Below are 12547 nucleotides of genomic sequence, written 5' to 3'. Positions count from 1 at the left end.
TTAAGTCTGGCTCCTAGTACCATCACTGGTGACCCCAGTTCTTTTACTGGAAGGGAAAGTGATCGGTCAGTCCTCTACCACCTTTTCCTTGCCTGTCAATGCACTGTATCCCTGCTAAGTCTTCTCTTCCCCAGAAAGAAGAATCCTAACACATCAAGTTGTTTCTCTTGTAGCTGCTGCTGCATACTTGGATCATCCCTGTTCCCTTTTCTGAACCTTTCTAAATTCTAATTTAATCTTTCTGAGGTGAAGGGACTAAAACGGCATCGTATGGAAGGTCAGGCAAATCATTGGTGGGGAGAAGTGTTTTTTTAGCAAAGGTAGGGACGTAAAGTGGATGCTGCTACATGAAGGGCTTCCATCAATCCAAGTCGAGCACCTCTCTTCTAGAAAATCTAAATTTCTGAGAAATTTAGTCTGAGAACCAGTTTTATAAAATTTAACTCAGAAATAAATGGTTGGTCTTTTGTTATCTTGTAAGCAGCGGTAGAAGTTTAAACATGGAAATTAATTATCCCTTCGCACTTCAGGCATTTCTTTCTTCTTTTAGGCTATAAAAGATGTGAAGGAAAACTTGCCATTATTTTTCAGTCCTATCTAAAGTGAATATATCAAAAATACTTCATAATAATAAAAAGTTGGGAAAATTCAAGGATAAATTTAAAATGTTTTGCAAATTTGAGTTTTTGTGGTTCTAGTTCAATTTATGCTTATGTAAGTGCATAACGCAATTAGATGAAGTAGTTTGAGGTTTGAACATCACCAGGATGTATTTTGTTCTTTTGGTGATCAGACCCTTGGAGGCTTTTGTTTTGTTGTCAATTTGACACTTTTCCAGAACTGTTTTTGTATTGATTTTTGGTTCTAAGCTTCTCTCTTCTACTGCGTAAGAACTTGCATTTTAGTATTCAAACCCGAATTTCCTTTTTAATAACATATATGGTTTATTGCTTTCTTTCTTGACTTATATCTTGTGACATTTTTGTCTTAAATTTGTAGCCTCTGTTTTAATCAGAAAATTGTTGATCTTTTTTTGTATTACAATGTAAGTTACTCTACAAATATTCTGTGACAAGAGGCAATTCCCTTACACTCTGATACTTCTAATATACTTTTCTTGCTTTATTTAGGAAACCACTGATTGCTTGTGTGGAGAAGCAGCTACTAGGAGAACACTTATCAGCTATTTTGCAAAAAGGTATTTTTTTTTAAATTAATATAATCTCTGATAAGCAACAAATTCTCATACTCTGCAATAACTATAAACTCCACAGCTTTTATTTAAGGAGGTGTATTAGCCATGGGAAAAAGCTTCCACAGATACAGAAAGCTGACCCACTGTGACAAGTAATTGTATATGTGGAAACAAATATCTAAAAATTCCATATTTGTAAAGGTTTTTAAACCTCCTAAATCTCCTTTGACTTCCAGCAGTGGTCTTAGGAATTAAACCTTTGGAACTGCTTATTTCCTAGAATTATATACATATTCTCTTGTGATTGCTTAGTTCAAGAATGATGAGTTATTGAAACTGACAACGTTCCAAGGCAATGAAATTACATATGCCTTTGTCTGTATTTTACCTTTTGTCTGGCAATTTCAGATAAGAGCTGCAGTCTTCTTAGGAAGTCCTTTTTCAGACAATAGCGTCTTCAAATCGCCATTTCTTTGTTCCTCTTAGGTTTTAGTCTCTCCATTTTCACTGAATTTCTGGGTTTGGTCAGTATTCCCTGATCTTTTAATACTTTAAATGATCCTTTGCTTTTCTTGCAGTAGCCATATTTTAGGTTTTGGATCTTCTAGCGAATTTTCCTTACCTCTTTGTTTCTTTTACTGCTACAAAACAGCTGTCCCTGGTAGTTTGGTATCTTTGAGCTCCATCACGTCCATGTTTGTTAATACTTGCAGGTTGTTACACATATCCCTTTCACTTCTTGCTTCGTCCCCTTTAAAGATAAGACATATGCTCACGGTTTCCTCCAAACTACTCTGGGAATAGGTTATTTCACTGTTTTCAAGACATATATAAAAATAAGCATGGTCACTCCATCTTAACTATTCTTAAGCTTATCATAAACAGAAGGTAAGAATAATTATTTTTTTGTTGACATATGTAAATTTTGCTTGCCCTTTATTTCAACTATTATTCTTAAGTAACTTTTATAGTGACACATTTGTTTATCAGTTGGCTTAACCAGAAAGTACATGGTCTTGTTTAACCTGAACTTTTCATTCGTTCATAATGTATATGTAACATCCACGTAAATATGGAGAGATTTGTACATTTTTCTAGTTAATACATATTAGGACTGTAGTATTGTTGGATCAGCTTTTGCATTCTATGTCTGCACTTAAAAAAAGTCTAACATCACTTGACTTGCATGACCTCCTGCATTCATTTGATCCAGGGCACACTGTAATTTGCTTATAACATCCTAGTATTCCATGCACATAGAAGAAGATACTGCCTTTCGTAGGTTTTGTTCCTTAGGAGAAGGCATGTGATGTAGTCAGTTTGGTACAGGGGGAAGAAAAAGCTCACAAATGCAGGGTATGTATAACAAATCTTTTTTTCTTCTATTATTATTACAACTGCCATTGACTAGATATTGATGGGATTTTTCATTGCAAGTATAATAAATTTTTCTAAGGCTGTGGCAGTGCTTTCTGGAAATTGTGTGAAGCCTTGTCTCAGAGGACTTTCCTAGGTGTCTTTTTCATTTATCAAGTATGTGACAAAACAATTATTTTAGTCACACAGCTCATATGCTAGAGGAAGAGGGAAGATTAAAGTTTATAATCCATGTTATGACAAAGCAGTTAGTGTATTGGTGTCTTTAAATGAATAGGAGGTGATGCTTGGATGTGATGGAATGGGCATTTCTTAATTCCCAGTTCAGTGCCAGAAGAACACCAGTCACATGTATTCAGGACGTTGTAATCTGTCGTCTTACATGAAATATGTCTTGCGATTCTTGCGATATCTCAAAAGTTTAGGCATATCGCAAAGTTTGGGAAATCTGAAAATAGCATACAAAAGTTTACCGGACATAATTCTTGAACATTGGTTGCCTTTCTGAGCATGTAAGTTATAATATACAGTGAAAGTATTTTTAAGATGAAGAATATAGTAGAAATGGGATAATTCAGTAGTGATTGAAAATCCTTTGTTATCTAATACCATTTAGTAATTGGAATTAATGAAATATATTTTGTGAAGTAGGACAGTTGTATAGCGTCAGCTACACTGATGATATGAATTGTCAATCTGTATAAAGTCAAGCTTTCTGGATTTTAAAAAATGCTATAAGCCTTTGATGCCTCCCTCCCATGTTACTAAAGCCTCTGTCACCAACGCCAGACAATGTATCTCTGATTACACTGGGACTATATTTATCATATTCTCAAATGTAGAAATGCGTATGTAGTTGTTGTGCTTCATGTTTTGCCTTCGGCATTGCTTCTTCATTCATTAGTCCCAGGCCTAGTCTCATATAGGGTGAACTGATAAAGGCAAAAGTTGCTTGGCAGGAATTTGTAGTCTTGTGTTATTCCACCCGTATGAGCACAGACAATTCATAGCATGTTCTTAATCTGAAAAGATGGCTCATCACACTCCCCAGGAAAAAATCTTGCGAAGTATCTTTAAGACCGAGGCAGTTTACTTATCTTACTGTTTTCTCCTATTCTTTAGAGGTTCTGTGATACCTCACAATAAAACTGTACCCTTCAAATCAAGCACTGTTCTTAAGCAAAAGGCTTACAGTCAACATCTTGTTGGGAAAGTACTTCAGCCAAAACAGTTTTAAAATATTATACTATAAATCATTTCATCCAGTTTAAACAAGGGGACGTGTTAACCCTGAGCATATCACTTTCTTTCAGAAATTTAGTCTTAAAAAGTTCATACTTTTTAAGCAGACTGGAGGGTCTTGTCTTTTGATGTATTTCACAGAGACTTTTCTAAAATATTTCTAAATGTATTTATTCAACGGTGTTCAAACGTGCTCCTTCTTCTAATTTTATTTTTTTTAGGACTTGATAACCTACTCGATGAAAATAGGATATCAGATTTGACCCAGACATATCAGCTGTTCAGCCGGGTAAAAGGTGGGCAGCAGATCCTTCTGCAACATTGGAGTGAATACATCAAGGTATTTCAAAGATCTCTTACTAATGTCAAAATTTATGCTATTATCATATATTTCTTCTTTCAAAAACAAGAATAAATATGTAGGTGTACACATCAGAATTCTGTTTTAAGCAAGTATGGGGAGGGATGTTAATGCTTCCCCCCAGTAACAGTCACATGATGAGAAACAGCAGCACCTAAGCTTTAGGTTTAAATTTCTACTTGGAAATTGCTTTCCTTAAAGGTTTGAACATTATACAAGAAGTTATTTTGGTTTGTTTGCTTTTAAATAGAGCCGCATGCACACGTGTTTAGAGTCTGCTGGATTGTTCTGTGTCTTGTGTTTTGCAACAAATACACTCAACTGTTTATATACCTGCAAAAGGAGTGGAACTTCAGAATGTAGCTATTCTACTAGAGGTCAGCAGTGCTACATGTAACCAACCTACAGCTGATGAATGTCTAAGCTATTTTGAACAGAATACTCCTTGAAAATAATCCATCATCAAAGTCGTATTTAGACGCTTCAGGTTTGTTTTGCTAGGTGTGATATGCATGTCGCTGCCCCAGAGAAGTTGCACTCTAGTGCTCTTGCAAGATGAAAGCAGGAGAGCTTCACAGAAGATATTTCTCTCCAGAGTTGATAATTCCGGATGTGGTAGTTCTCTCCTGAATTGCCCACGTGTTCATCAATCTTCAGGGCTAAGTGCACAACATCAGTTCATTTCAGAGGTGCCCTTCCTGCACACCGATGTCTTGAGTTCTGCATGGCACACCAGTGCCCAGCCCATGCATGTGGGACATTGTCTTCCCTAGGCCCCCAGAACCGAGGTAGGGTTTGCTCCGCACGGTGTCATCCAGTGTCCCCATATACAGTCCATGGATCCATGGACAGCTGGGCCAACTGAACAGCTTGCTGCAGCCGAGAACGAATATCTATCTTCTTCCTTGCTCCCAGATCATGCTCTTGACTTAATCCTTGTGCTCTGTAGACTCTTGTGATCTGTTTTAACACAGTACCTGGGCAAGGTCAGTTTTATGCCAGGCTTAGTGAGCTCAAGAAAAGCCCTGGTGCTTGGCCCAATGAAAGAAGCAGGAGTTTGGGACAGGTAGGAAAATAAGGGGAGGAGGACCAGAACCTCTCCTTTCACAGCAGCAAGTCGTTAAGTTGGCTTATCACACCTTACATCTCGCAGAATCAGACCTTTTATGATTTTGTTTTTAAGAAAATTTTTTACAGACTCAAAAAGCTAGAAACCATTTTCCGTCATATCAGTAAATCTCCTCCTCTCAAATATTCTGTGTGACAGAATGTGTTAAAGTGAGGGTTCAAGAACTTAACTTTTATCTTTTGAGCCAGTGTAAGAAAAAGCACAGAGAGCGTGCCAAGTTACGGGGGTGAAGGTCTGAGCTCTATTGTATTCACCTTCTCATGATTCCAGAGGTTCCGCTTAGCTTTCTGTATCTCGGTTTGCCATTTGCAGAATAAGGGGAATGCCCTGCAATTTATGAATCTAACTGGTAGAGACTGTGAGATGTCCAGATGCTGTGTTAATGAAGGGGAAGTTGTGCTAAGTGTAAAATATGATGGACTAGATGATCTTCAGAGGTCCATTCCAACCCAAGCCATTCTGTTCTGTGATTCTGTGATGCACATATTGAACCTAAGGTACTTGGGCAGCCTTGTGTTTGTCTTGCTTCACTCTGAAATGTTACTTGAGAAAGATGTCAGTAAAAGATCACAGTAGATAATTAGATGTTGAAGTGGAAATTCTGAGGTTTGGGAGGGATTTCCCCTTCTCTCTTTGCCTGGTGTTGTGGCTAACATACTTCAGTTGATGAAAATACACTGATTGAATACTGTTCTGCTGTTACTGTGCAGATGTTCCTCTTTCTCACCTTGGAAAACTGGTCATTCTGTCTAGGGTGCCGATCAGTGTTACTAAGCAATTGTAAATTGTCTGATAGGTTAAAAACCCTCCCTTACAGGATATTTTGGTTGACTAGACAAATAGTATTGTTATCTCTAACTTTAAGATAGTAGGTGTGTAGGAACAAGAAAAGAAACTCAAGTCTGTGGCTGCTTCTTGCGAACAGGGAAGTTCTGGTTTATTGCAAGTAAGCTAGGTGTTTTTGCGTTTAAGGCCTCACTGAAAGAGAAATCTTGGAGTGATGAGCAGCAGTTGAGTTTTCACCACCTGTTCCATCAACAGAGCACTGTAGCGGATTTAAGAAAAATAGTGCAAAGTTTCCTATTATGCTTAACGTTTCTGAGGCAGTTTCCATGTAATTTCTTTTACATGAATCATGTAGTTCTATATCTAACTGTGAACTTGCACATCATACAGTCATGTCTACTGTGTTTTTTTGGTGGTGTGGGTTTTTTTGTTTGTTTGGGTTTTTTTTTAACTTATGTCTTAAATGTATATAATCTTTAAATCAAGCACTAATGTTTGAAATCGTTACCGTGTGTCTGGGTTTTTATTTTAAATTTCAGTGCCTCTTGTTTTTTGAAAACTTGAAGTCACATAAGTAGCTCTGTAAAAAAAAAAAAAAAAAAAAATTATTATTTCTAATGATAAATTTTATAAGGGTGACTGTGTCTGTTGGGGGAGATAGGTAGCACTCGAAAATATTTTATTATCAAAAGTGTTTGTTTTACAGAACTTTGGGACAACAATAGTGGTTAATCCTGAAAAGGACAAGGATATGGTGCAAGAGCTACTAGATTTTAAGGATAAAGTGGACCATATCATAGAAGTGTGCTTTCAGAAAAATGAAAAATTTATAAACTTGATGAAGGAGTCCTTTGAAACATTTATCAACAAGAGACCAAATAAGCCTGCAGAATTGATAGGTACACAAATATTTTTCTGTAAAATATTTAAAAAAAACTATAGAAAGCATGATAAGATAATGCTGCTGAGTGTGCTAGTGCAATAGTGATGCAGAACGCATTCTGCTTTAGGAGACTTGTTTTTGGGAAATGAGGCAAAAGTTAACCTGGGAGCGTTGCGGGTTTGAAAAGCTTGGGTGTGCTGTTAGGCATGCACGTGGCGTCCTGACGGAGCATGCCAACTTCTGTCCCTCCGCTCTGCTTCCTGCGCGGTGCCTGGTGCTAACAACTGCTCAGAGAGCGTAATGCTGATGCTACGAGTGGAGTAAATGGTTAGGGGGAAGAGTAGCTGTGGCAAAAAAAAAGGGAAATGTTTTTAATTGTGCTATTAGAGGAGTTCTTTGGATGTTGTGGATCTCTCAGAAAGGACTAAGTACAGCCCATCTATCTGCCTTGAAGGCTGATGCTGGGAGAACAATTTCAAAACATTCCAATACAAGGAGTTTTAATAGAGAAAAAAAAATTATTACTTTGAAGGGAGAACTAGTGCTCATTAAGGGGAAAAATAATAAAAACATCTTAAAAATACTGTCATTGGGTTTATCCCCAATCTGGCAAAAGCTGTTCTGACTGTTTTGCCTGCAGCAAAACTGGAGCTGTGGCATTTTATACTGGGAGAGGATCCTGCTCCTTGGTTGGTTGTTTTTCCTCTGTACATTCTTTTGCCTTTGTTCAACTTATTTTGTGGCTTCCTTCTAAAACCAGCTTTATGTAGGACAAATTGAACAACCTAGTCGTAGAGGTTAAAGCCATGATACGGGCTGCGGTCATTTGTGAATTGTGATGTTTCAGCTCCTGCAAAGGTTTCCTTCTTACACAGAAGGTTGCGTAAGGATAGTAATGAGGCTTAATAAATACTTAGCTAAACTCATGGCTTAACCTTATTTCTGGCATTCTGAAGCTACTAACTTGAAAGCATTGCTTCTGTTTAAATTTTGGTATGCTCCTACCAAGGAGCATGAGGGACATGGTAAAGGTCTACAAAAATACAGTCCTCTCTGTGTTGTTTGTTTCTGTTTCTCATAAAACACATTCATATGCATTGTACACTTACAAAATATTGTCTTTCAACAAGTAATGTGCTTGCTATGACTATAACACAAAATGTGGGAATTTCTAATGCATTGATTTCAATTATTACACTGTATTCATTTTTTTGTTTTCTTGGATGGTTCCTTTTTCTGGTATTTTTCCATTATGGCAGTAGTACACTAGGGCTCTATCATTCCACTGAACATAAGGATGGGAAAAGGGAAAATAGAAAATTTAACACTTACCCTATATTTAAACATATAGTACTGTTTCAAGTGGGAGATGCTTAAGTTGGTTATTTTAGATTATTTTCTTTAAAGCTGTTAAACTGTTTTATTTATTTGTAGCAAAATATGTGGATTCCAAGTTAAGAGCTGGTAATAAAGAAGCAACAGATGAAGAGCTGGAAAGAATCCTTGACAAAATCATGATCATATTTAGATTCATTCATGGTAAGAAATATCGTTTCACAGTTGATGTGGTTAAAAATGTTTTCCTTTTTCCTAGCAGAACAATATTTCTCTGAATGTAAGAGATCTTCCTTAGCACGAGCTTCTGTTTGACTTGGTCTTAAATTCAGATTGCCTTACATCTGAAGGAGCACAATAAATACACCAGGGAGGACAGACTTGTTCTATGGAGACTGGCAAGTTCAGGCCTTTTACAGTCTGTGAGTGGAGACCTAAGAGTTAGAGCTGTTGGTGCAAGTTGTTTTTTGTTTGTTTGTTTGTTTTTTTCCCCTCACATAAATTAACCATACCTGTAACCACAGCCTCTCCTCTAATGACAAAGAACAGAGAGATTAGCACAGATTTTCGCTTCCCTGCCCACTTCAGTGTGTCGTAGGTGCAAAGCACATGAAAACCCAGCAACTAATGATTTGTCTTTTCTCATCGTGGCTGAGAATGAACACAGAGGAGGGCTCAGAATGATGGGAGAAAATGTTATTGCTGTGTTTTACTGCCTTTGAAATGGACTTCCCTAATGTGTGTCCATATCTGAGCAAAAGCCTTATGCTCCTTATGTGTTAGAAGAAATTTCTTTTTGCTAGGTTGGATATCAGAAAAAGTACGTGGTTGAGCCCAATAGAGATGCATGGTCACTGTTTTGAGGGAACTGGGACATGTATGCTGGGCTGGGGTGGAATAAGCAGGAACTACCCAATTCTGTATTAGTTTGTTTTGAGATCTGTGGGGTTCTTCCCTCATAAAATCCAAAACAGGTACAATATAATGGGAAAGCAAACAAGAAACCAGTCATAAAGTAATATAATTTGCATCATGGTTTTTGTCAGATGCAGAGGGTATTGGAGGGAGATGGTGAATGAAGACAGACTGGCAACTTGTCAACCTGAGAGGTTAATTTCTGTTAATCTGAAACTTTGACCAACCCTTTCTCTCAGTATTTTTTGTAGTGTTGAGCTAAAAGTGTAAATTTATTTTGAGCTATCTTGTGCATAATAGTCCTTTTAAGAGCAGACAATAATTACTAGTTAGGATCTGGGTACTTGAGTTTCTGATAGTATCTTGATGCTGTTAGACGAAACAGCACTTTACCAAGGGTAGGATAGAGAAGGAAGAGTATCAGAGGATTTGCTACATTGGAAGGTGTTTGCAAGGAATTAGGAAGGGCTACTGCAGGCAGTGCAAGTAGTGCCTTGAGTTACAGTGCATTTCTTCCTCTTAAAAGTGAAAAAACTTGCTGATATATTTGTACTATTGATAGAAAAGATTTGCGGAAGCTCTGGTTTAAGGTGTGAAAGTTTGTGGGTGCCTGTATGTCGTCTTTATTTCAAAAGGCTATTGGCAAATTAAGTGAGACTTCTGACAATTTTTCTTCACCTTTAGGCTTTTAAAGATTATTCCTTTAACATCTAGGAACCCTTTTTCTTTTTTTAATTTTAATAAATCAGACCACTGGAGGGAGACTGTTCTGGACCCCAGACTAATTCAATGTGACTTGTAGCTGATCCAACAGGAAATACAAGGCAACCCATGTTCCTGAAAAAAAATGAAAGAAGTAAAAATTTTGCAAAATGTGTTAAGAAAATAATTAAAATACGAAAAGAACAAGTTGTCTGTGTTTTTCCTCACTGTTGCATAGTGAATATTGTTCTACCGATCAACATGTCATGAGAAAGGCTTGTGTCACAAACCTGAGGTGCAGTGATACAAATAGAATGTATTATTTCAGTTGTATTTTCTTTGTTTCAATTTCCATACAGGTAAAGATGTGTTTGAGGCATTTTATAAGAAAGACTTGGCCAAAAGACTGCTGGTTGGGAAGAGTGCATCAGTAGATGCCGAGAAGTCCATGTTGTCAAAGCTTAAACATGGTAGGTGCCTTCAGATGTGTTTAATTTTTATTACATTTTGGCATGTAAATTGGAATCCTTATTTTCTCATGCTTTAAGAAGTGACGAGCCAGATTTTAAGTAATAGCTGAGCATATCACAGCTTTCATTGTGCTCAGTGAGAACTATTGGGCTGACCTCTTAGACATGTGACTAGTTTAATGTACCTAGAGAGGAGCAAAATCCTTAAAACCTGTACCTGGTTGTGGGTGCTCTGGACCTCAGCAAATCTGGCTCAGCTGTCTCAGGTTAAACCCTTATTGCTTGTCTGTGCTTCTTTGTAATTGTGGGATCTTTGCTTTTAATTCGTGTGACAGAATGTGGCGCTGCTTTTACCAGCAAACTGGAGGGCATGTTCAAGGACATGGAACTGTCAAAAGATGTCATGGTTCAGTTTAAGCAGGTACATTTAGCTTGTGTTCATCTGCTAAATTTTCCATAGTGTTGGGGAAGCACTTAATGGTGTTGTACCTTGGACTAAGCTAAAATAAAATGAAATAGCTTTTGAGCAGGTCCTGGTCATAGGTAACAGAGTCTGTTTATAGTACTATTTATAGAACAGTATTTATTGTATACCTATTCAGAGGTAGTCTTATTTTACAGTTTTATTTTTTCCTTTTTAAGTAAATAACTAAATACCACATAGTCATTTAGTTGTCTAACGTACTTTGAAGTCCATATCCCTTCATTCTGTAAACTGCTGCTGCTCTGATGAATTCTTCATGAATGACCCACACCGGAGAGACTCCCTGAAGGTTGCTGAGTGCACAGAAACCATGTGTGTCTCAGACCCAGAGCATCCAACCTGTTGGTGACTGAGGGAATGCTTGGAGGAAGTACTGTATGTGCTCACCCTGTGGTTGTACTTCTCCCTGGGTACCTGTTTTGGGGCCTTATTGAAGGCAGGATACTGGGGTAGTGATCTGATCCAGGACATCCGCTCCTGTAATAAAATACTCTAGTGACTTTTCTGTCCCAGACTTTGCAGCCTAGCTTGACTGATGCTATGATCAAGTTATAAGAAAATGTATTGTCTAACAGATGTGTGGAAGTCCCAGAGGATCTTTTTGATCTTGCAGTTCTTGCCCTGGCTTCTGATCCAAAGCTTTTCTTTTGCTTTATTTGTATGTGATTGACGTTCCTTTGACCTTAATTCCCTGCAAAGACAGTAGTCTAGGATACTTCAAGGCACATTGTACTTTTCTTTTTACTTCCAGCCACTTGCTGTATTTTGAAACAGGGAACGGGAGCAATAAATAGTCATGAAATTCAAAATCTTGGTAGAGCATGTCTAACCAAGGATGTGGCCTGTAGAAATTTTTCATTATTCTGCCAGCTTTAAATTTCTAATTAAAGTATATCTGTTTTCTAATTTAGCATGCAACAGTATACTTGAGTGATTTTTTTTGTCTCTTGTATTTCAGTATATGCAGAACCAAAGTGACCCAGGAAATATAGATCTAACAGTAAATATATTAACTATGGGGTATTGGCCAACTTATACACCTATGGAAGTCCACTTAAATTCCGAGGTTAGTGTTTGAATTCTCCTTCTAAATGTGCTTCATGGAGTGGAATCATAATCACTACCATAGGGTGAACTAATGCCTTCATCTAATGTTTTTTCTGCTAAATATTTAAGAGGCTTATTTCATTTTAAAGATTCCAAAATCGGGGCGGGGGGGTGGAATGGGAAGTAGTGAATAAAATCCAATAAAATCCACTTTTTTGTGGTGATTGTTTAACTTAATATGTTTTTCACCTTAATAATCATAGAATCATTAAGGTTGGAAAAGACCCTTAAGATCATCGAGTCCAACCGCTAACCTATCGCTGCCAAGTCCACCGCTAAACCATATCCTCAAGCACCACGTTTACCCTTCTTTTAAATACCTCCAGGGATGGAGACTCCACCACCTCCCTGGGCAGCCTGTTTCAATGCCTGACAACCCTTTTGGTGAAGTTTTTCCTAATATCCAACCTAAATAATAATAATATAAAATTAGTATTAAAATAAAATCCGTGTCCTATTTAACATTGCAGTCAAGCACTTAAAACTTTAAAACTGGACAGTTCACCTTAATTTAGTCAATCTTTAACTACATTGGTTAGGCATTTTGATCTAGCCAATAGT

The 12547-nt window shown here is 37.4% G+C and overlaps 1 protein-coding gene across 6 annotated transcripts in view; it reads left to right on the top strand.

The window, feature by feature from the left end:
- CUL4A (cullin 4A) overlaps positions 1 to 12547 on the top strand; it is a 43429-nt gene that overhangs the window by 18088 nt on the left and 12794 nt on the right. For 3 of the 6 annotated variants that reach the window (XR_010370855.1, XM_064440021.1, XM_064440029.1), the window contains 7 exons: positions 1131 to 1198; positions 4036 to 4154; positions 6797 to 6989; positions 8408 to 8512; positions 10285 to 10395; positions 10731 to 10816; positions 11838 to 11945. Coding sequence is in view for 3 of the 6 variants with exons in the window: in XM_064440021.1 (XP_064296091.1) it covers positions 1131 to 1198; positions 4036 to 4154; positions 6797 to 6989; positions 8408 to 8512; positions 10285 to 10395; positions 10731 to 10816; positions 11838 to 11945 (790 nt within the window). In the remaining 3 variants the exon portion in view is untranslated. Of the gene's footprint in view, positions 1 to 1130; positions 1199 to 4035; positions 4155 to 5616; positions 6747 to 6796; positions 6990 to 8407; positions 8513 to 10284; positions 10396 to 10730; positions 10817 to 11837; positions 11946 to 12547 lie in introns of those variants that run through there. The other 3 variants (XR_010370856.1, XR_010370861.1, XM_064440043.1) reach the window with 3 other exon arrangements.

This window comes from Phalacrocorax carbo, chromosome 1, assembly GCF_963921805.1.
Source record: "Phalacrocorax carbo chromosome 1, bPhaCar2.1, whole genome shotgun sequence".
Lineage (NCBI taxonomy): Eukaryota > Metazoa > Chordata > Aves > Suliformes > Phalacrocoracidae > Phalacrocorax > Phalacrocorax carbo.
Note: the sequence above shows the minus strand (reverse complement) of the source record. Positions and strands in the feature narration are given on the sequence as shown.